We start from the raw sequence: 26,977 nt of genomic DNA, 5'->3' as shown, positions 1-26,977 counted from the left end.
AATGTGGCGACTAGGGGCTTTTCACAGTAACTTCATTTGAAGCCTACTCGTGACAATAAGCGATTTTCATTTCATTTTCATTTCATTTTCATAACATCAAGTATGTTTAAAGGTCCAGCCACTTTCAGGAACCAGGGTGAAGGTGCGTTTGCATGGTAAGAAGGTGGCACTGGGGGGCTGGGGAGGGGTTCGGGTGATCAATAGAGAGGGGGGGGGGTGAGGCTAGGTGGTCAGTGGGGGAGGATCGGTTGTGGGGGGGGGGTGAGAAATTGGTTGGTCAAGGAGCTGTTTCATGTTTGGTTGGTGAATGGGGCAGGGGGCTTGAGTGGACAGTGGGGAGAGGTTTTGTGGTCAGTGGTGGGGGTTGTGGAAGTTGATGGTTCAGGGTGTTAGGTGATCAGTGGTGGGATGAGGGGTTTGGTGGTCAGAGCGGGAGTGGTCAGGGAATAGGGTAGTCAGTAGGGGCGGTTTGCTAATTGGGGGTCAGTGGGGACAGGTTGTGTGGCCAGTCGGGGGGGGGGTTGAGTGCCAGGTGTGCAGAGCAGTGAGGGAGGAGGGGGGGAGGGGGGGGGGGGGTTGAGTGCCAGGTGTGCAGAGCAGTGAGGGGGGGGGGGGGGGGTTGGGGGGTCGCTGATCAGTGGGGTGTGAGGGATCAGGTAGTCAGAGGAGATCGGGGTATTTCTGTGGAATGTCGGCGGGTGGGGATGCTGGTCAGTACTATAATTACCCAGGAGTTCGAAGTGGTTTTAATTTTTCAAACATTTCCTGGTTAATTATTTTAGTAAGGCAATTGGTTCTATCCAAAATTTGCAATTTAAATATTACTTTCAAATGGTTCCAACTGCAGGGTCATTGCCCAATGGAAGATTGAACATCCTGGGTATTGTTGGGTGATCCTTACCTGAGGACCCACCCAGAGGGTTTCCCAGTGCACCTGTGGGATCATCTCCAGTTATGAAGCCCTGACACCCGGAAGTTATAGGCCATTGTCTGCAGTTGGGCATGATTATGCCCATCTAGAAGTTCAACCTCCATGGGCTTGTAGACACCAGCAGGTCACTGATCAAAGCATAGAAATTCAGTTTGGCACAGCATTCTGATTTGAACATCAATCTCAGGGGTTTCCTAAGCTGTGTGGAACTTGCTGGGATCAGCAAGGCTAAACCACAACAATGATTCATTAACAGTACACCGCTATTCAGGACTTAGATTAGAATAGAATCCCTACAGTGCAGAAGGAGGCCATTCGGCCCTTGGCAAGAGCACCCTACTTAAGCCCATGCCTCTATCCTATCCCCACAGCACGGTAGCATTGTGGATAGCACAATTGCTTCACAGCTCCAGGGTCCCAGGTTCGATTCCGGCTTGGGTCACTGTCTGTGCGGAGTCTGCACATCCTCCCCGTGTGTGCGTGGGTTTCCTCCAGGTGCTCCGGTTTCCTCCCACAGTCCAAAGATGTGCAGGTTAGGTGGATTGGCCATGATAAATTGCCCTTAGTGTCCAAAATTGCTCTTAGTGTTGGGTGGGGTTACTGGGTTATGGAGATAGGGTGGAGGTGTTGACCTTGGGTAGGGTGCTCTTTCCAAGAGCCGGTGCAGACTCGATGGGCCAAATGGCCTCCTTCTGCACTGTAAATTCTATGGTATAACCCAACCCCAAGGGGAAATTTATCATGGCCAATCCACCTAACCTGCACATCTTTGGACTGTGGGAGAAAACCGGAGCACCCGGAGGAAACTCATGCAGACATGGGGAGAAAGTGCAAACTCCACACAGACAGGCACCTGAGGCCGGAATTGAACCCAGGTCCTCTTTGGAGCTGTGAGGCAGTAGTGGTAACCACTGTGCCGCTGTGCTGCATGTCAACCCTTCTACGTCCACCCAAACCCACCCCTCCTGGTACTTAAAACACTGTCCACTGTATACATAGATTCTGTTAACTATAGAAAGTTGATTTATTGCTGGCACTGGTGTACACAATTATGTGCAGATAATTTGGTTATAGCTACAAATCAAATACATTTGGTGTATGCCTACAACTGGTGCATTTAGTTTTCCAAACAGAAATAATTTATCCACAAGTTCAGTGACCAATGTGTAAAAATAGCAGTTTTAATTATATAAAAACAGTTAACCCCACAATTGTGGCAAAAAACTTTTCAGTAGGAATTTATTTTTACCAAGCAAAGTCAGGACAAGGTTTCCACAGCAACTGTATATGCAGCGCTACTGCGAGGCAACAGGCTTTGCTACTGTTGACCAAATGGCCATTTTCTCAGTCCAGCAACAACAAATACTGTCTTTGTCAAGGGCTCTCGCTAGAAATATGGCCCTGCTTCTGCTTCTCTGACTTGCATTTCCTTCCTATGTTTTCAGGCTCACTTATTGCTCTCTTGATCTTTTCTTATCAGAGTCAGATAGACCACACAGAATCTGAGCTGTAATTGAAGGTTGTAGCTTCAGGACATTGTCACGCAACAGACCTTGGGTATCAAAACACACAGATCTGGATCTCAATAATACTATGTAAGCGTATTAAAAACAAAGATAAATATTCATTTTGAAAGTCTATAATTCTAATTTTATTTTCTTGGTTTTACAGCACAGCTATGTGTCCATAAACATGCTAGATAAATGGTTTACGTGGATATAGTATCTTGTGAGTAAGCTCCATAAGTATACTTGCAGCTACAACATGTATGATTACTTACTCTTTAATTGCCCAGTAAAATATAATTCCTATCATGTAACCTCTCGTTATAGTATGCATCCCAAGTTTAAGTCCATTCGCAACCAGTGTCGTATGACTAGAAGTTATTCAGGTTAATGTGTGATAACAACTTTTAATATCGTAGTTATAACATTAAGAGGTTTAATTTCTTCTGATAATGCACTTTTGAGCATGTGTACATAAAGTTTCTTTGTGCACCATGTTACAAATGTGACAGTTTATAAGATAGTTACGTTTTCAACTGCCTTTTAAAATTTATGGTAAAACTGAGCATGTAAACTCCTACCAGTTCTAATGGCTATAAGCCAATTTCACTTGTTTGCTATGGCACATAACCATGCTGGCACAGTGATTAGCACTGTTGCTGCACAGCGCAAGGTTCCCAGGTTCAATTCCTGCTTGGGTCACTGTCTGTGTGGAGTCTGCACGTTCTCCCTGTGTCTGCGCGGGATTCCTCCGGGTGCTCTGTTTTCCTCCCACAAGTACCAAAAAACGTGATGTTAGGTGAATTGGACATTCTGAATTCTCCCTCTGTGTACCCAAACAGGCGCTGGAATGTGGCAATTAGGGGCTTTTCACAGTAACTTCATTGCAGTGTTAATGTAAGCCTACTTGTAACAATAAAGATTATTATTATAATAAAAAGACAATGCTGCTGTAGCTGACCTGTAATACCTCATTCAAAACACGGCAGAAGCCGCTAAGGTTGTCAGCATTCTGGAGTAGCATCTCCCAGGAGTATCCAGTGCTGAGTAAAGCAGACATTTTGTTGCTATTGTCCTTCATGCCAACCTATATCTTTTCATAAAGGTGAAGACGGCTGAAGAAATTAGCTGAAGTCTGCACCTGATATGTATATTGCCCTCTTCTCCTTTAACCTGATTCAAGTGTGATCATGAGGACCAAGCAGACTCCACTTTCGCATTAAAGGTTAACAAACGTGGCATTTGTCACAAAGGTCAGTCAGCATGAGTGCCAAAGGTCAGCTGGTTGGAAAATGTAGTTCTCGGGAAAAAAGATGTTTGAAAAACACTGGTTTAGAGTATCGATTGCTGACTAAATATGTTTATTTACAGTAAATAATTTATTGTTATTGTTATTTATTGTTACAGTAAAAGCCTCCAAACGTAAAGGGTTTGCATGACAAGATTTCAAGTTGTTCACTGGAAATTCAAATCTCTTTAAAAGACATAGGACTCTACAGGGAGCATAACGACTGTTTTACTTAAATCGTTAATCTTTTACTTGGTTCTAACGAATTTCAATTTCCACAGTTAAACATTGGCAAGATTAAAACCATTGTAAAAACTTGTAACAAACTGTAGCGTTGCCACTGATTCAATCTGTCCTCCCCAGCTACTGATGTGCCAAGTAATGTTCAAATACACAATGCTTCCAACTTTATATAGTCCAACTTTCTTTTCTTTCCAGAATCTTGAAATTCTTGCTTAAATATATTTCTGCAGGTGTTTGTAGCCCTTCAGTATCTTTCTCAAGCAGTTTCTATTTGTATATGGACCTAGTAAGTGGTTTTGCATATCCAGAGGCATTATGGTTGAGTGATCTCCTGTCTTCATCTACACATTCCAGCAGTGGACATTGAGACAGCATCAGGAACAAAAATCTTATTTGTATTTACCCCTCACTTGCCTTGCAATACAGAGTATTTGTGACAGCCTCACCACTGTGTCATAATATACGTATGTCATGGTGAGACACACACACGGATGGACACACACAGGGACCAATCAACATGTACAAACACCGCAGCCAATCACCAGTTAGAATACACACACTATAAAGGCAGAGGGCACCACGGTTCCCACTCATTCTGGGTGCTGCCTCTGAGTGTAACAGGAACTTCAGCCCAGCACGGACTCACAACACGTGCTGAGAGAATCAACTGGTTCGGACAAGGCTTAGGTCTCTAGTTTAAGTTAGCATCATTTAGACCCACAGTCATCGTGTGTTAGTTAGTTAGAAGTAGTTAATAAAATTGAGTTGAACCTTCATCAATGTTGGAAGTGTCTGTTCATCTCTCAAGTCTACACTAGCCAACACTTCATGGTACCAGAAGTTGAGGGATGCTCGCACTTCTGAGACCTACCTTTCAGTGATCTGCCTTCCACCAGTCTCCAGCCATCCTACAGAATGGACTCCGTTCGCCTGCCGCCGTCTCTCCGCATTGCTGGGAATCTGGGCTCGAACTGGAAACTTTTCAAACAGCGCTTCCAGCTGTACCTCGAAGCCAGGGACCTGCAAGCTGCCTCGGACGCACAAAAGATTGCTCTCTTCCTCTTCACAGCCGGTGACCATGCTCTGCACATTTACAACTCACTCACCTTCGATGAGGGGGAGGACAAATCAAAGTTCAAGACCATAATTCTGAAGTTCGATAGTCACTGCGCAGTCGAGATCAACGAGAGCTTCGAGAGATACATGTTTCAGCAGTGAATTCAGGGTAAGGATGAGCCTTTCCAGTCCTTTATTACCCACCTCTGCGTCCTTGCGCAGTCCTGCAACTACGGGTCCACCTCCGACTCCATGCTCCGTGACCAGATTGTTTTTGGTGTTCAATCTGAGCCCCTGCGCCAGCAGCTACTAAAAGTAAAGCAGCTCACTCTCTCCATGGCCATTGAGACCTGTGTACTTCATGAACACGCCTCCACGCGTTACTCCTGCATCCAGGCTGCTGAAACGGTGCGGCAAGCCCCTTACGAGGCAGAACGGGTCCAAATGATTAAGTCTTTTCAGGCTCTGGATCTGAACGATGGCGCTTTTCGCGGAGTCCTGCGCTTACATGCAGCGAGCGTGCTGACGTCACCGACCGCTTCGCGCAGGTGCGCGCTACGCTGGATCGCCCAGCGCATGTGCGGTGGCGCGACGAATGTCCCGACACTCCGGCGGCTCTGCCCACTTAAAGCAGCAATGTCCCGCCAAGTCCGGACGCTGCAATGTGCAGATCTTCCATGCCTGCTGTCTGCTTCCTCTGACACAGACTTCAAGGCACAACTCCATCATCCAGCAATACCGTGATGTTTTCGAAGGCATGGGCACGCTCATGTACAGGTATAAAATCTTACTCAAGCCCAACGCCACGCCTGTCGTTCACGCACCTCGCAGAGTCCCAGCGCCCCTCAGGGACCGCCTCAAGCAACAGCTCCAGCACTTCCAGGACCAAGGAGTCATTTCTAGGGTCACGGAACCCACAGACTGGGTAAGCTCCATGGTCTGCGTCAAGAAGCTGTCCGGCGAGCTGCGGATCTGTATTGATCCTAAAGACCTGAATCAGAATATCATGTGGGAGCACTACCCGATTCCGAAACGGGAGGAGTTCACGTCTGAGATGGCCCACGCCAAACTATTCTCAAAACTGGATGCCTCGAAGGGTTTCTGGCAGATCCAACTAGATGAGTCAAGCAGAAAGCTGTGTATGTTCAACACACCCTTTGGCAGGTTCTGCTACAACCGGATGCCATTCGGCATCATTTCTGCGTCCTGATCATGGAGCAGATGATGGAGGGGATCGACGGCGTCCGGGTAAACTTCCAGATACTTTACATCTTTGAACTAACACACACATAGGTGGCACGGTAGCACAGTGGTTAGCACTGTTACTTCACAGCACCAGGGACCTGGGGCTGTAATTCTGATCATGGATTTCAAACAACACTCACTCTATTCTCCTCCTGCCCATTCCCCATGGACCCATCACAAACTCTCCTTCCCTCCATAATGTGGGCAGTACGGTAGCACAGTGGATAGCACTGTTACTTCACAGCGCCAGGGTCCCAGGTTCGATTCCCGGCTTGGGTCACTGTGCAGAGTTTGCACGTTCTCCCTGTGTCTGCATGGGTTTCCTCTGGGTGCTTATTATAACAGGGGTTATAATAAGTTCTTCCTTCTGTGACCTTTTATCAATGCCTCAATATTTATTTTCAAAAGATTAAGAGGTGTGAAGTGTTATTGATAATTTAATTGTCTGTTTGATTGACACTTTTACAAGGCTGTGGGAACAGCAGTTTTTGATGCAAAAGAGGATTTGTGAATGGGTGTATTTTTGAATTCTGCATATGCCATTATTCCCATATAGTTAATTGGTGTTGCACATAGGGCGTGATTCAACAGGACAAAAACAGAGTCCTGTTTCAGGCACATTTAGTAGGGTGTTTCTCAATGCTAAAGACCCACTATTCAACGGCACTTTGCCATTTTGTTTTGGCCTCAGTGAAGAATGGCCTGATATGGCCACACTTGTATATCATTTTCTGCATTGTCGAGGTCAGCTCTCCAGTGCAGAAAGAGTACTCGCGAATCGGGGTGCCCAATCTTTCTACCTCTCTGTATCCCCACCACGGCATCTGGACCATCCCACTGCTCCCAACAAATTTCTTACGTGGCCCTCGAGGCCCCCCTCTCACCCCACCTCTCATGGGCAAGGCACCTTGGGTCCGACACCCTGGCAGTACCCCAGCCAGTCTGGCAGTGCCAGGGTACCAGCCTGCCCAGAGCCCGACCACCCAGGGGTTTCTAATGGCCTGGGTGCCGTTATGCCTAGTCCCTGTTTGTGTAGACCAATGCAAAATGGTGCCCTGGTGACGTGACCCAGGCGAGGTCATTAGGCCTCCTATTCAGGGAGAATCCGGCACAGACATATTTAAATGAGCTGAATGTTGAATCTCATGAGACAAATCAAGCGTTGCGAATCTTGCGCGAGGCCTCATCGCGTTACCACGTTGTGCACGACGAGGCCGGTAATTTGCATCCATTGTGTATAGTGGGTTGATGGGCATCAGTTAACATGGAGAGTATGAGGAGATTTTAACTGCCCCTATATTGACTGGGACTAACTTAGTGCTAGGGGCTTGGATGGGGCAGAGTATGTAAGGTGTATTCAGGCAGGCTTCTTGATGCAATATGTAGATAGTCCGACTAGGGAAGGGGCTGTACTGAACCTGGTATTGGGCAATGAGCATGGACAAATGGTTAAGGCTTCAGTAGAGGAAGATTTTGGGAGTAGTGACCATAATTCCGTAAGTTTTAGGGTACTTTTGGATAGGGATGAGGGTAACCCTCGCATTAAGGTGCTAAATTGGGGAAAGGCAAATTATGATAACAGTAGACAGGAATTGAAGAATTTGGATTGGGTGCAGCTGTTGGAGGGTAAATCAACAGCGGACATGTGGGAGTCTTTCAAGTGACAGTTGATTAGGATTCAGAAAAGACACGTTCCTGAGAGAACAAAGGATAAGCATGGGACGTTTAGGGAGCCTTGGATAACGAAGGATATTGTGAACCTCGTCAAAAAAAAACGGAGGCCCTTGAATGGGGTCTAGAAGAGTGGGGACAATCGAAACACTTGAGGAAGTAGAGGAAGTAACGAAAGTAGGAAGGTGCTGAAATGGGAAATTAGGAGGGCTCATGAAAAGTCCTTGGCAAGTAGGATTAAGGTGAATCCCAAAGCTTTTTATTCATATGTAAAACGCATGAGGGTGGCCAGGGAAAGGTTTGGACCACTTAAGGACAGTGGGGGAAATGTGTTGAGCCAGAGGAAATGGATGAGGTAGTAAATGAGTACTTTGCATCAATGTTCACCAAAGAAAAGGACTTTGTGGAAGATAATTCTTGGGTAGGGTGTGTGAATAGTCTGAGTCATATTGACATCAAAAAGGAGGTATTGAGTGTTTTAAAAGACATTAAGGTAGATAAGTCTCCTGGGCTGGATGGGATTTATCCCAGAATACTGAGGGAAGCAAGGGAGGACATTGCTGGGGCCTTGACTGACATCTTTGAATCCTTATTGGCGACAGTTGAGATCTCAGAGGATTGAAGAATAGCTAATGGGGTACCGCTGTTTAAGAAAGGTAGCATTGATGATCCAGGAAAATATAGGCCGGTGAGCCTCAAATCGGTAGTAGGTAAATTCTTTGAGGTAATTCCCAGGGACAGGATTTATACCCATTTGGAAACAAATGGACTCATCAGCGATAAGACAGCATGGTTTTGTGACAGGGAGGTCACGCCTCACTAACTTGATCGAGTTTTTTGAGGTGGTGACAAAGATGATTGATGAGGGGAGGGCTTCAGTAAAGCCTTTGACAAGGTGCTTCATGGCAGACTGGTACAAAAGGTGAAGTCACGCGGGATCAGAGGTGAGGTGGCAAGATGGATACAGAACTGGCTCAGTCACAGAAGGCAGGGTAGCAGTAGAAGGGTGTTTTTCTGAATGGAAGGTTGTGACCAGTATGTTCCACAGAGATCTATGCTGGGGCCTGTTGCTTGTAGTATACATAAACAATACATAGGGACTGGTTTAGCACAGTGAGCTATATAGCTGGCTTGCAATGCAGAACAAGGCCAGCAGCGCGGGTTCAATTCCTGTACTAGCCTCCCCGAACAGGTGCCGGAATGTGGCGACTAGGGGCTTTTCACAGTAACTTCATTGAAGCCTACTTGTGACAATAAGCGATTAAAATGTCGCTAGTCTGATTAGTAAATTCGCAGATGACACCAGGGTTGGTGGAGTGGCAGAAAGTGTTGAGGATTGTCAGAGGATACAGCAGGGCATTGATAGGTTGGAGACTTGGGCAGAGAAATGGCAAATGGAGTTTAATCCGGACAAATGTGAGGTAATGCATTTTGATAGGTGTAACATAGAGGGGAAATATACAGTAAATGGCAAAACTCTTAGGAATATAGAAAAAGTTAGAGAGATCTGGGAGTACAGATCTTTGAAACTGGCAACATAAGTGGAAAAGGTAGTCAAGAAAGCATACGGAATGCTTGCCTTCATTGGATGGGGCACCGAGTATAAAAACTGGCAAGTCATGCTGCAGTTTTATAGAAATTTGGTAAGGCCGCACTTGGAATATTGTGCACACTTCTGGTTGCCACACTACCAGAAGGATGTGGAGGCTTTGGAGAGGGTGCAGAGGTTTACCAGGATGTTGCCTGGGCTGGAGGGTGATAGCTATGCTGAGAGGCTGAAGAGACTTGGACTGTTTTCATTAGAATGACAGAGGTTAAGGGGTGACCTGATAGAGGTCTACAAGATTATCAGGGGCATGGATAGAGTGGATGGGCAGGCACTCTTGCCCAGGGTGGAGGGGTCAGTCATTAGATTGCATAGGTTTAAGGTCAGTGGGGCAGCGTTTAGAGGAGATGTGCGAGGCATATTTAAAAAAAATTTTAGAGTAGCCAATTATTTTTTTCCAATTAAGGGGCAATTTAGTGTGGCCAATCCACCTACCCTGCACATCTTTGGGTTGTGGGAGTGAAACCCACCCAAACACGGGGAGAATGTGCAAACTCCACACAGACAGTGACCCAGAGCCGGGATCGAACCTTGGACCTCAGTGCCGTGAGGTGCAACAAGGCTAACCCACTGTTGCAACTAGTGAAACAGGGCTAACCCACTGCACCACCGTGCTGCCCCGCAAGGCAGGTTTTTTTACACAGCGGGTGGTGAGTGCCCGGAACGCTCTGCCAGGGGAGGTTGTGGAAGCAGAAAAATTTACGTCATTCAAAAGGCATCTCGTCAAATACATGGATAGGATGGGTATAGAGGGATAGGGCACTAGGAAGTGCTGAGGGTTTTGTCCAAGGGTGGTATCATGACTGGTACAGGCTTGGAGGACCAAAGGACCTGTTCCTGTGCTGTATTGTTCTTTGGGACATGAGATAGTATGGAAGTGGCATGGAGAATTGGTAGATAGAGCGATAGCTAGAGGTCTAAAAGCCTTTAATACCACTGGAATAAAGTCCCAGAGCTCAGGCAGGCCTTCTAATCAGCCTCCCTGGGCACTCAGCCACCCCTGTGGCTACCTCTCTTGCTGGAGCGAATACTGCGACATTCAGGGGCCTTCCCACCGAGACGAGTTCAGTGAGTCAGGAAATTCGCCAACTCAAGCTACTCACCTTGGTAGTGAAATTTAGCCCAAAATATTTGTTCAATGCCTCTGCCATTTCTTCATTGCCCATCATATCCTGTCTCTGCTTCCAATGGGCCATATTTAGGTCTTGTGGTTCAGAGTTTCACCATGCACTTGACAGCTTCGGGATAATGGTCATGAAATCAACAATATTTTATGATGTTACCCGTTATAAATGTCAATGGAATCAGGATCCAAAAATACTATTGTAAAAGTGGTCAAGATAAAAAGCAGATGTAAAAGCTTTAAGCTGCATAAAACTGAGTTACATTCACATAATTTAACAAATGCAACAAACAGGTAAGTTACACCATATTTATAATGACTAATATTCAGAAATTCCAGATGCATAACTTCACAAATTTTCTCACAGCAAAACCAATGTGATTTATTTAAGTTAAACAGCTGTACATGGCAGATTCTCTGAAGCTGCATACATTTCATTTTCCCTTTACGACAAATTCTAATAAAATACAAAGAAAGTCTCAAATATTGAAAGATAATCCCTTGTTTTCTTTCTTACACAGAATTTTTTCACCGCAGAGCATCTTCAGCTAAATAATCCATTAGTAATAACATTCCAACAAAGACGGCGATTGTAAATATTAATTGCAGAATAATCCTCCTCCAAAGCAATGGTATAGCACATGCACATGACGTTTTAGGGGATCCACAATCAGATAGGCAAAAGTCTGTTCATGCTTCTTAGTGGAAGGGTAGCATGGGCCATAATCATCCTAGTTAAAAAGACAGTAGTGAATAATTAGTATCCCAGTTTGTCACATTTTCACAAATAAAATAACAAAGCAATTTCATTTTGGAAGGTAATATTAATCCTGAAATATTTACTGCACATACATAATGCCCAAATAAATGGCAGTCATTATAATCTTCAAAATTGTTATAATTTAGTATTTAATTCACTAAAATAAATTCTGCAAGGGCCAAAGACACTGCCTGGTGTAGCACCATTATACAGAGCAGTCTATACTGAGTAACTGATCTCAACGAAGGTAGAAGCGGATACATTTATTATGAGCAGAGGTAGGCCAGAGAGTGCAGAAACAGAACCTAGCCTGGATTATTGCAGAATACAGAGCATTGTCCTATAATGAGATAATGTGTACATTGGGCCTAACATCTCTGGGCGCAATCAAATGGCCTCGTTGTGCCCGGCTCAGTGACGCGATGAGGCCGTCAAATCTCACGCGAGGCGTCTCAAGTGATTTGTGACGCTCAGAATGCCTTACAAGATCTCGTTGCGATCTGGATCTTTTTAAGTGAGCCTTTCAATATTTCAATATGTTGCCTGATTCTCCTGAGGTCTGGGAACAAACACCCATGCTTGGGAGATCTCACCATGGTGCCATTTAACACTGGTCCACAGAAACATGGACTGGGAGTAACGGCACCTGGGAGGTCCCCACTGCCATCAGGGGCCCTTGGGTGGTTGGGTTCTGGGCAGGGTGATAACCTGGCACTCCTGCTGGCACTCAGGCACATTGGCACTGCTACACAGGCTGGCACCATGACAGTGCCACTCTGCCCAGGTGGCACTGCCAGATGCCAGGACAGCAGTGCCAAGGTGCCCAGGTTGTCCATGCCAGGGATCAGACCCAGAGGTACCCTTAAGAGGTTTGGTGAGGGCTGGGGGGGGGGGAAGAAATCGGAGCAACTTTTAAAAATGGCATCCCAATCTCTTTCTGCACTGACGAGCTCAAAGTGTGGCCTCGGCATGGAGTTCCCATTCGAGGCCAGAAAAAAAGAGTCCTGTTTGATAGCGAGATCGTTCTTGGTGTTACAAGCGCTGAGAAAGACCCCGCTATACACGTGCAAAATGGGAGTCTGTTTTTTGTGCGTTAAATCACGCCCTCTGAAGTTCAAAAAATGAAAGGTGAAACAAACAAGATTGAGAGGGTAGATATAAGGGGCAGGATTCTCTGTTTCTGAGAATAAGTGTTGACGCCGACACAAGATTTGTGGACATTCATGACAGCAAAACTGGCGCCGAACCTGGATCAATTCAGCAACTGTGGAGGGGCTAGCACCGGCGCCACATGGAACACCATCGTTTCCAATGAAAAACGGTGCGCAATTCGCCGGGTCCGTGATTGACACTCGGAAGGGTGACAAGCTGCAGCCACATATACACACTTCACTCCCCACACACACCATCCCAGCCAACAAGATGGCACTGTTTGCGCTGGAGCGTGCCCACACAACTGATGGGTCAGCTGGGGCCTGAGGGCACATAGGGGGTTTGCCTGAGGGGGGGATCTAAATGACCCGTGGCCTTAAATTCACAGTGGGCAGTCAGCGGTGTGCACAGCTACATGGCTGCCTTGACGGCTGCGACAGTGGTGTTCCGTCCACCCCGACTCCATAGCCCACCTCCTGGGCCACCCCCAACTACTTCCCCTGGCTTTGGTAGAAGCCCCCAGCCAGCGGCACAATCGTCAGCAAACTATGGCAAAGTTTGACATTTTTCGTAACCACCTCTCTTTCCCTCAGCAGCTAGGATGCCGATTTCACGATTTTTAAGAGCACAAGTGAACCGCGCCGTTGGGAACTCGCCCCATTGGAGGCGGAGCATCGCGGATGCCCTGGAAAGTACTGGCTTGGGCCTGCTAATAACAGTAAATGTTTACTGTTATTAGCAGGCCCAAGCCAGTACTTTCCAGGGCATCCACGATGCTCCGCCTCCGATGGGCCGAGTGTTTACTGTACGTGCGTTCCGGAATGCATTGATGGCGCTGTCAAAGTGACGAAGAATTCCGATTTGGCATCGGAATCTATTCTCCGCCCAATTGCGATTCCCAATTTCGGCGTCATCCAACGGAGAATAAATAAATAAATAAAAAACTTATATTGTCACAAGTAGGCTTACATTAATACTGCAATGAAGTTACTGTGAAAAGCCCCGAGTCGCCACATTCCGGCGCCTGTTCGGGTACACAGAGGAAGTATTCAGAATTCTCAGCTGTTATGGGAATTGAACCCATGCTGCTGGCCTTGTTCTGTATCGCAAACCAGCTGTCTAACCCACTGAGCTAAACCAACCCTGATCCCACCCAAGAGGTTATTTCCCCAGGCTGGGGAATCTAGAACACTGGGGCATAGTCTGAGCGGGCTGTGGCCACTCCATCGTTGAATATTTTCAAGGCTGAGATAAATATATTCTTGGTCTTTCAAGGGATATGGGAAGTGTACAGGTAACTGGAGTCAAGACCAAAGAACAGCCATGATTGTACTAAAAGTCCAGAGCAGAGTCAATGGGCTGTATGGTGTACTCCTGCTTCTATTTCTTCTGTTTTTATGGAATGTTACATCACAAATTATTTCCAGTGGTTTGGTCTGGTAAAACATGAATAATCATTCATTGGTAATAACAATTGACAAATAGTTAACACATTCTTCTGCCTGCTACTGTAATTCAGATGTTAATACTCTTATTTTAAATGGTTAATGCTTCCATTCATGTAGTGGACAGCAATGTTATATGTAGAAATTCATTGTTCATTGATAAATATTGACTAATTTAATATTTAAGCTTCAGCATTGAAATCACTATTTCAGCCATTTCAAAGAAATTAAAATATAATTCTTGTTTTTAAACCGGTACTTACACTGGCTGTAACCTTGAATACCGTAGAGATGACATGTATATCTTTTGTTTCAGGGTCTTTCTGTACGCTACAAGAAAATAATTATAGTTCAATATTTTATAGTATAGGTATCTGCTCTAGTTCTGTGAGGGATTTGTTCTGGAGGAGGCTGGTGCAAGAGCCCTTTTAAATCAATAGGTTATTACTTGTCAGCAAAATCCTTTCATTTATCTAGGTCAGTGGTTCTCAACCTTTTTTAACCCATGGACCCCTTTTCCTCTTAATTTTTTTTTGTGGAGCCCCATAGCCATTCCACAGAAAAAAAAGCTTCTTATATTTTTCACTAGCAAAAAAGTAAAGGAATTGTATCAAATATTAAAGAAATAGTAAATGATTATGCTTTATTTTGAAGGAAAACTAATTTATTGCAAATAAACATATTTAACAATTAAATTCTATAGAGCATTATGTACACTAGTAAATAATTCATAATAAACCATTTTAAGATAGGCCTAAGTGAGTAATTAAGAAAAAAAATGCAGATTTATTCAATGAGATCCCTGTGGTTGATGCTGCTCAGCGAGTCTTTTAATATTCGGTTCCATCGCGGTCAATGATCGTCGAAGATCACCCTTTTTCACAATGCCGAGTCTATTAAGAGCTTTGGATAATAAGTGAAGAACACGACTAAATCCTGATTCAACAAGGTAAGATGATGGAAAAGCTATAACGTAGAGCTGTGCTTTATCCCAGAGTAGTGGGTACTTTTTAGCAGTGTCATTTGTTTTCCATATATTATGCTTCCCATCTTTGAATTTTGCGTGCAATATTTCATCACTTTGTAATTCAATGAGGGTCTCCTGTAAAGAAATGTCTACATCGGCAGCATTAACTTCAAAAGGAATTGCCACCCAAGTTGGTATATCCATCATGAGTAGGTCACTAAACCGAGCTTGCATATTTTCATGCAAATTTTCCAAATATTCAGCATACAATGCAAGGTCATCATCGTGCAAATCGCTGCTAATCGAGGTCAAACAAGGAAACTGTTCAAATGCACGACGTCTGATATTAATTTTGTACAGTGGCAGTTTTCTCAGAAAAGCAGTAATAGCACCTTTACTGGATATGAGATCAGAATGTTTTCCTTGGAGCTGTTTATTAAGTAAATTGATTTTTTCAAATATATCAGATAAGTAAAATACATCACATTTAGCTGCAAGCAGTTGTTCTCCAAGCTGGGTGTTAGCCAGAAATAAGACAATAGAGTCCCAAAGTACAGTAAAACGATGAAGACAATTCCCCTTTGATAACCACCTCACCTCAGTATGCATTACAAGGCGTTCAAACTCTTCTCCATTTTCTCTGCAGAATTCACGAAAGAGGCGATCTCGAAGAGAATTTGATTTAATATGGTTAACCACTTTTATCACAACACTAAGGGCATCATGCAGACGTCCGCCCAATTGCTTTGCAACTAAGTGTTGACGGTGTATCACACAGTGTATGCAAAATACTTCAGGGACAGCCTTTTTCAAGAGTGTAATAAAACCTTTGTATTTGCCAGTCATGGATGGTGCACCATCAGTAGCACATGCAATTATATTTTTGAGTGGAATATTGCTTTCCTTGAAATAAGTAACAACTTCATTAAAAATTGTTTCACCTTTTGTGTCTGTCCTAAGACTTCTGGCAAAGAGCATTTCCTCTCTGGGTCCTTCATAAACTCCTTCAGCCCTCAAGGTAAATTAGATAGATTATAATCTCTCTTTGACCTTTGTCAGTGCGAGAGAGAGAGAGAGAGAGTCTAATTTGTTCTGAAGTAGAATTGCTCTATGGACCACTAAAATATCACCGTGGACCCCCAATTCGGTATTTTACTTGTGTGGACCCCCAGTAATGTTACATGGACCCCCAGGGTCCATGTGGACCCCGGTTGAGAACCATTGATCTAGGTGATCGATTAAACAGGCTTGCCATTTTCTATTTGCTTCTGTTCCCTGTGACGTTTTAAACCAGTGTAACAATTTTAAACATCACAGCTGCCTATGCAGCTGATTGGTTAACTCTGAAAGGATGGGCTGGCTGAGAAAAATGCCCAAAGACATTTTAAACTAAAGGTCAGAAAACATCAACCTCTCACCTGACCATGGCTGGAGTTCTTCAATTTCACTGATCAAAGCCTTCTCAGCTTGTCAGTTTCACTGAAGAGGCTCTTGTTGCTTTGCACTTGCCTCAGTGGCCCTGGAGAGATTCTAACAGGTCAGGAAACAGCATTCTCCTATATCTTGCAGCTCCACTCATTCCTCTCTCTCCAGACACCTCACATCCCCTTCATACTCATCTTATGCTCCATTCACACTTACACTTCATAGCCAACCTCACAAATTGTGTCCTTCCCTCCTCTCCAAGCAAGCCATTGTGAGTTCTCAAAGGGGTTGGTGGGATTGCTGGGTTACGGGTAAGGGGCAGAGTTGTGGGCTTAAGTGGGGTGTTCTTTCCAAGGGCCGGTGCAGACTCGATGGGCTGAATGGCCTCCTTCTGCACTGTAAATTCTATGTTCTATCTCTCTGCTTTCTTTGAAGAGAGCACACAAGTTGGTGCGAGGAACAGACCGAGAGGCATGGGGAGGTAGGGTGTTGGGGGTATCCCTCCGGTGGCTTATACCTTAATAATTTAATAATCTTTATTGTCACAAGTAAGCTTATATTAACACTGCAATGAAGTTACTGTGAAAAGTAACATTCCGGCACCTGTTCAGGTACACAGATGGAGAATTCAGAATATCCAAATTACCTAAGAGCACGTCTTTCAGGACTTGTGGGAGGAAACCGGAGCACCCGGAGGAAACCCACGCAGACACAGGGAGAACGTGAAGACTCCACACAGACAGTGACCCAAGCCGGGGATCAAACCTGGGACCCTGGAGCTGTGAAGCCGCAGTGCTAAGCACTATGCTACCATGCTGCCCTTATCAGCCACTGTCAATGTGTGCTCAGCTGCTCCATTCAAAGAAAGGAAAATTAGCATTTATATAGCACTTTTCACAACCACCAGATGTCTCAAAATCTTTTACAGCAAATTAAATAGTTTGTGAAGTGTCATCATTGCTGTAATGTAGGAAACAGGGCAGCCAATTTGCACCCAGGAAACTCCCACACACATTATTGCGATAATGACCAGGTATTCTATATTTTTATGATATATATTATTTTAAATTTAGAGTACCCAATTATTTTTTTCGAATTAAGGGGCAATTTAGCGTGGCCAATCCACCTAACCTGCACATCTTTGGCTGTGGGGGTGAAACCCACGCAGACATGGGGAGAATGTGTAAACTCCACACGGACAGTGACCCAGGGCCGGTATTTGAACCCGGGTCCTCAGCGCCACAGTTCCAGTGCTAACCACTGCGCCGCATGCCACCCCTATATTTTCATGATATTAATTGAGGGATAAATATTGACCAGTACATCAGCGTTAACTCTGCTGTTATTCAAAATAATGCCATGGAATTATTTACATCCACCCAAGCAGATTTGTTCCAAAAGACAGCAGCTCTGACAATGCAGTACTCCTTCAGTACGGCACTACCTGTGATGGGGGTCTTACTTGCTTCCACCTGGATTTCCTGTGGAAGGGCGTGCAATTGAGGCTGGCGCTGCTGCTGGTTTTGCTTCTTCTTTTGCCTCTCACCAAGAGTGGAAGGTGCAGCTGCAAAATCTGCCCAACCCTCGAATGCCGGTAACAGGAAGTAACGTAGAAGTACTTGGCAGGTAAAGTGTTTTGAACATTAACCTCCCACTCGATCATGACTGGAGTTCCTCAATTTCAGTGATCAAACCATTCCCAGCTCGTCAGTTTCACTAAGATGCTATTCCTGCTGTGCACTCACCTCAGTGACCCTGGCGAGCTCCTAGCAGGTCAGGAAACAGGCTCCATGGCTGGGATGTCCAGAATTGAGGTTTAAAGCAGTATTTAAATGACTCAACTACCATAATTACTCCCAACAGATTCAAATAGAGGTATTTCCTCTACCTCCCTCTGGACCTTAACTCCACCACCGAACATCAAGTCATTACATTCAGGACTGTCACTAACCTCATTTCCTCTGAAGATCTATTCTCCACAACCTGCAACCTTGTAGTCCACCAACCCCAAAACAGCTCCTTCTTCCCAAAATCCATAAACAGGACTGCCCTGGTTGACCCATTATCTTCCCTCTGGCTGAACTGTTCTCACATTGAATACCAACTGCACATTGATGGAGTGAAAGGCCTTACATTTGATAAGTACCTAGGTGGTGTGGAGGTGCACAGATTGCTGCAGGTAAGTGAATGACACCCTGCACAAGTGGAAGACAGCCGGAGCCGGAAATCTGACCATTCACTCATTCAGAGTAGTTAATCACAAGCAAAGTCAGCATAATTGCTGGCCCGAGTAAACAGGCTCAGGTGTTTGTGGGCTGTTGATTGGGAGATTCTCGATATGACCCCCGGAGAGTCCTGGAAGGATCTAGAAGGAAAATAATTGAAAGCAGCAGTAGCCTTTCACAGCCACCAGTAATGCATCACCACCAACTCCAGCAGGAAGCGGGTCTTTTTCTTGGACATTGTAGATGTCTGTCACCATCAGGTGTGACAATCTGTACTTCCTGAGACACTGCTTCAGTTAAAACTCACCCTTTGCCTGTTGACTCTTTCACTAGTAATCCTGGTTGAAAATTGCACCCCTCTGCTGCTCTTCTCTCTGCTGTTCCCCTCTCACTTGCACATCTATGGGTCTGTGGCCAGAAGACTGCTTCTACTGTGAACACAGCCAGGCCTTTTAACCTGACTGATCTGGCATCAGCCTGCCTCAGGCTCTGGCGGCAGGCCTGACTCTCGGTCGTCTCCACCTCCCTCAGATAAAAATCCTACCAGCCAGCACTGCCGGGATGGAGGTGGCATTGTGATGCCAGGAAAGTTTTCAAATGTTAATTCCCACCTCCATGATGTAAATCCGGCCCGTGGAGTTAGATGATCTCACCAGACAGTGGAACGGGTTCGAGTAATTAATGATTTACTTTTGGGGGGGTTCCTGTGTTCCAAAATATAGACAATTGGAAAATAGCAAATGTGACTCCCGTTTCCTAAAATGCAACAAGGGACCTTCAAACGATAAACTTGCAAGCCTTACTTGCAGTATGAAATATAAGGAGGATTCTTGTCTGGGAAAGGGATGGATATTTGTGAAGCAAGCTGAGTGATTTAACTTCTTCTAGTTCCAACATTTTCCATATTGGTTACCAGATGTTGGCAATGGGTACTTCCAGGTAGTTGTGACATAGTGAGCACAGGTAAAGCTTCCTTTACCATCAGCAGAAAGAAGACCCCTCCCTCCCCATTAATCTGTTCATCTGCTACCTAGTGGAAAAGAAAATAACATATACCAAAGCTGCAAATGTTTTGGCCCTCACAAGGGCTATGGGCGCATTCAATGGAAACATTTCTACGTTCATTTGCGGCGGCTTTTTCAGGAGTTTGCCACCGGCTGTCAGTGAGTTCCCCACCGCTATCCAATGACATTTAGTCACTTTTTTGGGCCATGGAGAGTTTCTCACTGCTTTAGCCCACAATTTTTTATCAGTACAGGGGAGCTGAACTCGGAGATCGGGCCGGCATTTTGAAAGGGTGCCCAAAGTGAACATGTGGGTCCACCTCCGCCCGTGGGCAATATCATGCTCCACGCACATGAGCACTACCCCACACCAACCCCCCCCCCCCCTCCCCCAAGTGAGGACACCTCATTATGGGGTCGCTGGGGGGGGGGGGCCCTCTTCAGCCACCCCCTCCTTACAGAGTGCCCCCACTCATCAACCCCCCCCACCCTCCCAGAGGCCCCTCTTATCTCCCCTTGGGCAACATGGTAGCATAGGGCAGCACGGTAGCACACATGGATAGCACTGTGGCTTCACAGTGCCAGGGTCCCAGGTTTGATTCCCCACTGGGTCACTGTCTGTGCGGAGTCTGCACGTTTTCCCTGTGTCTGCGTGGGTTTCCTCCAGGTGTTCCGGTTTCCTCCCACCGTCCAAAGACGTGCAGGTTAGGTGGATTGGCCATGATAAATTGCCCTTAGTGACCAAAAAGGTTAGACCAAAGGGGTTATTGGGTTACGAGGATGGGGAGGAAGTGGGGGCTTGGGTGGGTCGGTGCAGACTCGATGGGCAGAATGGCCTCCTTCTACACTGTATGTTCTATGTTCAATGTTCTTACCTGCCCTGCACACCGCCACCCTTCAAACCCCCCCTCCCCTCCACCTTTCATGGGCATGGCCCCTCTCAAGCCCGGACTCTTCTGGGCCGAGTATCCGATTCTGCGCCTCGCGGGAGTTGGATTGGTCTGGTGAGGAGCGAAGGCTGCTGGGAGGTCTGAGTGAGACTTCACCCAGGATCTACTGGCCATGTTGTGCTCTCGCTTGAGCGCAACACAGCCACAGAATCGTGCCCGATATTTTAATCGGTTATGTTTGCCTTTATGCTAATGTCAATAGGTTACAAAAATATATTTGGCAATACAAAATTAGAATAGTGGCCTAGTATGAATAAACTAATCAAAGTAGGTTTCTGGCATACAATGCCACCATATGTTAGGTGGTGATGTTGGCATGTTACATAACTTGTATTTATATAGTTCCTCTCATAACCATTGGACATTGCAAAGCAGTTAACAGCTCATGGATTATTTCTCAAGTGCCGTCACTGTTGTAATGTAGAAAACACAGCAGCCAACTTGCACACAGCAAAATCCTACTTCAGCAATATAATAACAACCAGATCATCTATTTTCGTGTGTAGATTTGGGGATAAATATTGGGCAGGACATCGGAGATAATGCCCTACTCTTCTTTAAAATAGTGCCGTGGATCTTTTACATCCATCCAGAAGGCAGATGACATCTCGATTTAATATCTGACCCAAAAGATGACACCTTTAACAGTTCAGCAACCCCTCAGTACTGCACTGGACTGACAACTAGATTTTTGTGTTCAAGTCCTGATTAGTGAACCAAATGCAGTTTTGTTATTGCTGTGAAAAAAACATGTTATTGAATCATAATTAATTTATTGTGTTAAGCTTTGGCCTGAACTTTTAGGATGCCCACCATCGGGAAAACCGGCCAACTTCAGCAGCCCTGATGTCATATTATGCTTTAATGAGCGTTAAGTGGCATAAGACAGGATTTTTGTCCTCATTTGGGAGGAAATTCTGCCTTGGAGAGCTGCTGGTCAATCTGATTGACCAACAACTTTCCAGTCGCACCAGGCACAGCACTGCAGTGGCCGGAAGAGGCGCTGCAGGGAGTTGCCAGGAACTAAATCCTGGGACCCTGAGAACAGGTAAGTGGAGTGATCCAAGGGTGGCGACGGTAGGGAACACCCGGGGGCGGGAGGGTGGTCTGGAGGTCTCCTGGCCTTTAGGCAAGGGTGCCCCAGTGTTGTGGGCCAGGGTTTAGAGAACCCCAAAGTGTATCATGGAGTTCACCTGACCCACACCTTTTAACAGATTGTGGTTATGGAGAACACACGGGCCTACTTTACAGGTGTGATGCAATAGAGATCTACAGTACTTTTAAATTAAAACAATGTTTATTTATGAAACCAGGTAACATTTTATAAACCCACAGTGAACATCTTAACAACTATCAACACCAATATATCCCCCAAACAATGCAGTACTCTATAAGTAACTCTTAATCTTTCCTTGCAACATCCATAAGACAAAAAAGAACCCTTTTACAGAAAGACATCAGGTTTAACTTCTCTACTGAGAGCAGTTATCACTTTGAAATCACCAAATTAACATAAAAGCAGACAGATAGCCCAGCCCCACCCACACTCTGACATCACTGATGAACACCCATTTCCTAAAGGTAATTTATAAACCCGCATTTCTGAAAGGTACTCTCACATGACACCCAGTCAGAAGAGAGATTCTGATGGAGATGCCCGCCCACTCTTTTCTGGAATCAAACGTCGTTTATTTCTGGCCTTCCCTCCGGAAATGCAATCCGCCTGCCAGTCTAAAAATTGAGGCTGGGTGGGAAAAGGGCCTTAATTGGGGAAGGATAGGCTTTGTATCTGAGGCACTGCCTTCCCCAGCGTGAAATCGCAACCAGGTTGGGGTATGCGTGAACCTGGACGGAATCCCATCCATGCAATTTCACGCCCCCGCCACAGAATCCACCGAGGGTATGGGGAAGAGTGTAAAATTCTGGCCATTATATCTGTGGAATCTGAAAAATAGCTGGACAACCTAATGCAATTTTTTATCACTTGGTCATGCCTCTTGTAGATTCAAATTTGTACCACAGGCAGGACCAGCATTTATTGCCCAACCCTAATTGCCCCAATTGCAGTTAACAGTCAACAACGTTATTGTGGATCTGGAGTCACATGTAGGCCATCCCAGGTAAAGATGGCAGAAGATTTTGTTCCCTAAAGGACATTAGTGAACAAAATGGGTTCTTGGACATCACTAGACTTTTAATTCCAGACTTTTACTGAATTCAAATTTCACCATTTGCAGTGGTGGGATTTGAACCTGGATCCTCAGAGCATTACTCTTGGTCTCTGTCTAGTTTACTAGTCCACTAACAATACCATTATAATTATGATCTTTATTAGTGTCACAAGTAGGCTTACATTAACACTGCAATGAAGTTTCTGTGAAAATCCTCCAGTCGCCACACTCTGGCACCTGTTCGGGTACACTGAGGGAGAATTCAGAATGTCCAAACTACCCAACAGCACATCTTTCAGGACTTGTGGGAGGAAGCCGGAGCACCCGGAGGAAACCCACGCAGACACTGGGAGAATGTGCAGACTCCGCACAGACAATTATGCCTCCACCTCCCCACATTTTGTAAATGCAACTAGGATTTCTGCCTATACCATCCTTTCATCGAGTTCCACACCCCATATCACCCTTGAGACGAAAAAATTTCTCCCCAACATCCATTACTTTTAAAGCAATTCCTTTAAATTAATACTCACTGACATTGATCTCACTGTTGAGGGAAATGGGTTCTATCACTCTAGCTAGGCCTATCATAGTTCATTACACCTCAATGAAATGTCCACTCAACCTCCTCTGTTCCAAAGAAAACAACTCCAGCGTATTAAATCATTCCTCGTTGTTAAAGTTTTCTTTGAAATGATCACATGCTTCCTGTAATGCAGTGACCAGAACTGCAGATAGTACTCCAGCTGTGCTCTAACTAGTGTGTCGTACAATTCTAGCCTAGCCTCCCTGCTCTTATATTCCATGCTGTAGCTCAAAAATATCAGAACCCTGAATTATTCTTTTCAGGCAGATATTGATGTAAAAATACAAAGGCAAGATACAATTAGCGTTGACCTTAACTAGACTTCAAAAGTACCAAGCATTGCGTGGGGTTAAACAAATCTGAAGTTATTGGTAGAACCTGCATATAAAAACAATGGCATTAGAACTGTGACTCATGCAGAGACATAAAACTGTCCAGCTTAGTGATGTATGCATGCTTTTGTGATTAGTTATATATTAGTTATTATAATTATGATTGGTATTGTGAGTAGTTATGATAATTACACAAGGTTTCTCAGATTCATTGTATACTTATCTATGTTCATCTTATTTCTTTATGTTTCATATTGTTGGTTGAACAATTCCAACTTGTATCCAGCTAAATCAAATGGCAGTATCTGCTATTCTTAAAGCATTTAATTCAAACTCAGCTGTTGGTTTATGCCAAAGCATAAAACAGTGACACTGCTGGAAGGCTGGGGCTGGATTACAACATTTGAATTTCAAGAGTACTGGGAAGGGATTATAAAATGCTGGAGTACTGGAAGGTCAGGGTCTGGAAGCATTCAGCTGAATATAATGGCATTGCAAAACGAAGAGGTGGTTCACAGGACTTGTCAGCATTTCTGTAGAACTGATAGTGAAATGTCAGGTCTGGGAACATGAAACTGGAGAGAAATTTAGGAGTAACGTGCACTGGCATATAGAGGGAGTAGCATGGTGATACAGGTTACTAAATCATTAATGCAGTGATGGGAAAGTAAGGAATGGATGTTTGGTGTTAAAAGAACAAGAGGTAGCAGCAGAAAGTGTGAATTGGTGAGGAGGAAAATGATCAGGTGCTTGTGGTCAGAATGGGATAAGGAAGTGGGGAAAGACAAGTGTATTCTGCGCATTGAAAACCAGTAGGAGCAATGGCAAAAGACATGGCTGGTCAATAGAATGTAGTGGGAATGAGACAAAGTCATGTGCACCGAAATGAGGTGTTGAAAATAATAGGATGGAGTGGAATCAGAGGGAAGGTGCAGGCAGATTTAGGACAGTGCCAGGGGTTGGGGTCCCCCTCTCTGCCCAGAATTAAACATCAATAGGACTTTACCACTATGGAAAGCACTGTATTATTTAAACCACAAGCAATTCTAAGCAAATGACAAAGGTCTCCTTATAGTGGAAAAGTCCAGTAATAAATCACCACATACTCCATTCTACCAAAAGCCAGTTCTTGCAGGTCAGTTGGAACTGGTGTTAAAGTTTCTTTAGCAGTTACAAAAATAATGATTATCGATATTTAAAAATGTTAACATGTCTGTTTCACGTTATTTAAAATAATTTGCAACTGGATTTCAGGAACTGGTGCAACCCCAAGAGGAAGAGATCAAAATTTAGTTAGCCCGAGGAGGCTGTACATGCACAGCCAGTCACTTTGAGATGTCCATTAGTCTGACTCCATCTGTCTTAAATGTCAAGTGGGGAAACCCAAGCAAAATAATAATATAATAATAATAACTTATTGTCACAAGTAGGCTTCAACAAAGTCACTGTGAAAAGCCCCTAGTCGCCACATTCCGGCACCTGTTCATCGAGGCCGGTACGGGAATTGAACCCAAACTGCTGATCTTATTCTGCATTACAAGCCAGCGGTTTAGCCCACTGTGCTAAACCAGCCCCTTCTAACATGACAGAAATAATGGGTGCGATTCTCTGGAAAAAATGTTAACTGTACTAGCGAGTGGGAATTACCGCCGTGTGTTTCCTGGCGCTCGGCCCAGCAAGGCCGGCAATGCTATTCAACGTTAATTGGTCCACTTAACGAGGCCTCACGGGCTTTGCACCCCAAATGATGGCTCGCCAGCTGATTCGCAGGGACCGCACTTGCCAGCCCCCCCCCCCCCCGCTAAACAAGGTCGAGCAGCACTTAAACTGCACTTGCTTGGCCAACCCCAGCCAGCTCGCAATAATGGTGTCGCCAGGACCAGCCGTTAGATTCGGGGTACTGACCTGGGGAGGCTCCTGGATGCGGTGGACGGATGTCTTGTTCCCTGGGGGACCCAGAGGATCAGACACAAGGCAGCCAGTGCTGCCTGGGATGAGGTGGTGGCAGCAGTCAGTTCAGGCAATGTGACCAAGAGGACTGGCCTCCAGTGCCGGAAGAAGGTCAACAACCTACACCGGGCAGCAAGAGTGAGTAGACACCAATGTTCCCCCCACCCCCCAAGGGAGCATCCACCCCTCCAACTCCCCAGCAACCCCCAACACTCCTTCAACCCACTTCCCCTTCTTCCCAACCCTCCCTTCAAAGGAGGGCGATGCTGAGTCCCAACCTGGACCCATGCCATGGGGCTGTAAAGGTGGCCACCAGTTCTCCAGAGTTTCACCCCTCTGATGAGGCCGCGTCCCGGGGTCAGCACACAGGACAAGGCGGCACGGCTGTGCATGTGCCATCACCAGGTGAGCCTGGGTTCTCTGGACCCAGAGCCCCCAAGAGGATGCCTGCCTGGGGCATCGAAGGCCATATGACGAGGCCAGCAGCTGGCTGCCCCCACCTCAGATGTGCATCCTCAGGAGACATCTAGACTAGTGGTAGAGCTAGGAGAACCAAGCATATCGAGGATCATGGAGGGCACTGGGGAAGAGGGGTGTGGAGGGTGGGGGTTTGTGGGGTTGGGTAGGGCAGCACCATTGGGAGAGTGGGGACCTGCATTGAACAATAAACACCCTTGTGCGCAATCAGGAGGAAGCCTCTGTCACTTTCTTCCGCAATGCATCGCCTCGGGCGTGAGCGAGCAGTCAGCAGACAGGCAGGTGTCAGACTAGGACATAGATTGAGCAGCACCAGCACCCAGTTTATCACCCCCCTGCCCTTGACAGTGACCCGTTGACAGTGCCAACACAGCCCCAGCACTCTGAAGTGATGCGGCAATACCCAGGGAGGGTGGGAAATGCAGGTGGTGGCTGGGTAAGGTTGCGATGATGGACCAGGCCATGTTCTAGGTGAAGCGGGTGAGTATGACAGCCTCACTGGCCCTCTGGGTTTGTCAGACCCTCCCCGATGTTGTCTGTCCGGTTCCTTCCCGGCGTCTTCCTCCAACTCCTGCTCATCTGGTGGTTCATCCGAGTCCTCTTCCTCAGGGTGGCCTCATGTTCCTCGTCACCAACCTCCAGCTCATTGCCCAGCTGCTGTACCAGGTTGTGGGCGACTCTCTGGGCGGTGTACTGGAGTGCACCACTGGAGCGGTTGAGGCATCGGAACGGCACCTTGAGGAGTCTGATGCACCGCTCAATGACACCCCGGGTGGCTGCATGGGCCTCGATGTAGTGGGTCTCCACTTCAGTCTGCATCCTCCGTACTGTCATCATTAGCCAGGTTCTCAGGATATGTCTTATC

At 45.8% G+C, this 26,977-nt stretch overlaps 1 protein-coding gene across 2 annotated transcripts in view; it reads right to left on the bottom strand.

Annotated features, from left to right (window-relative positions):
* Positions 1-11,024: 11,024 nt before the first annotated feature.
* The window catches only part of cfap300 (cilia and flagella associated protein 300), a 41,462-nt gene continuing 25,509 nt past the window's right edge, over positions 11,025-26,977 (bottom strand). Inside the window, exons 6-7 of one of the 2 annotated variants that reach the window (XM_038818576.1) lie at positions 14,289-14,355; positions 11,025-11,399 (exon numbers count right to left, since the gene is read on the bottom strand). In XM_038818576.1, the coding sequence (XP_038674504.1) occupies positions 11,268-11,399; positions 14,289-14,355 (199 nt within the window). In that variant the 3' untranslated portion in view covers positions 11,025-11,267. Of the gene's footprint in view, positions 11,400-14,288; positions 14,356-14,732; positions 15,422-26,977 lie in introns of those variants that run through there. The other variant, XM_038818577.1, reaches the window with a different exon arrangement.

This window comes from Scyliorhinus canicula, chromosome 14 (genome assembly GCF_902713615.1).
Source record: "Scyliorhinus canicula chromosome 14, sScyCan1.1, whole genome shotgun sequence".
NCBI classification, from domain to species: Eukaryota; Metazoa; Chordata; class Chondrichthyes; order Carcharhiniformes; family Scyliorhinidae; genus Scyliorhinus; species Scyliorhinus canicula.
The sequence above is the reverse complement of the archived record's forward strand: the minus strand, read 5'-3'. Positions and strand labels throughout refer to the sequence as shown.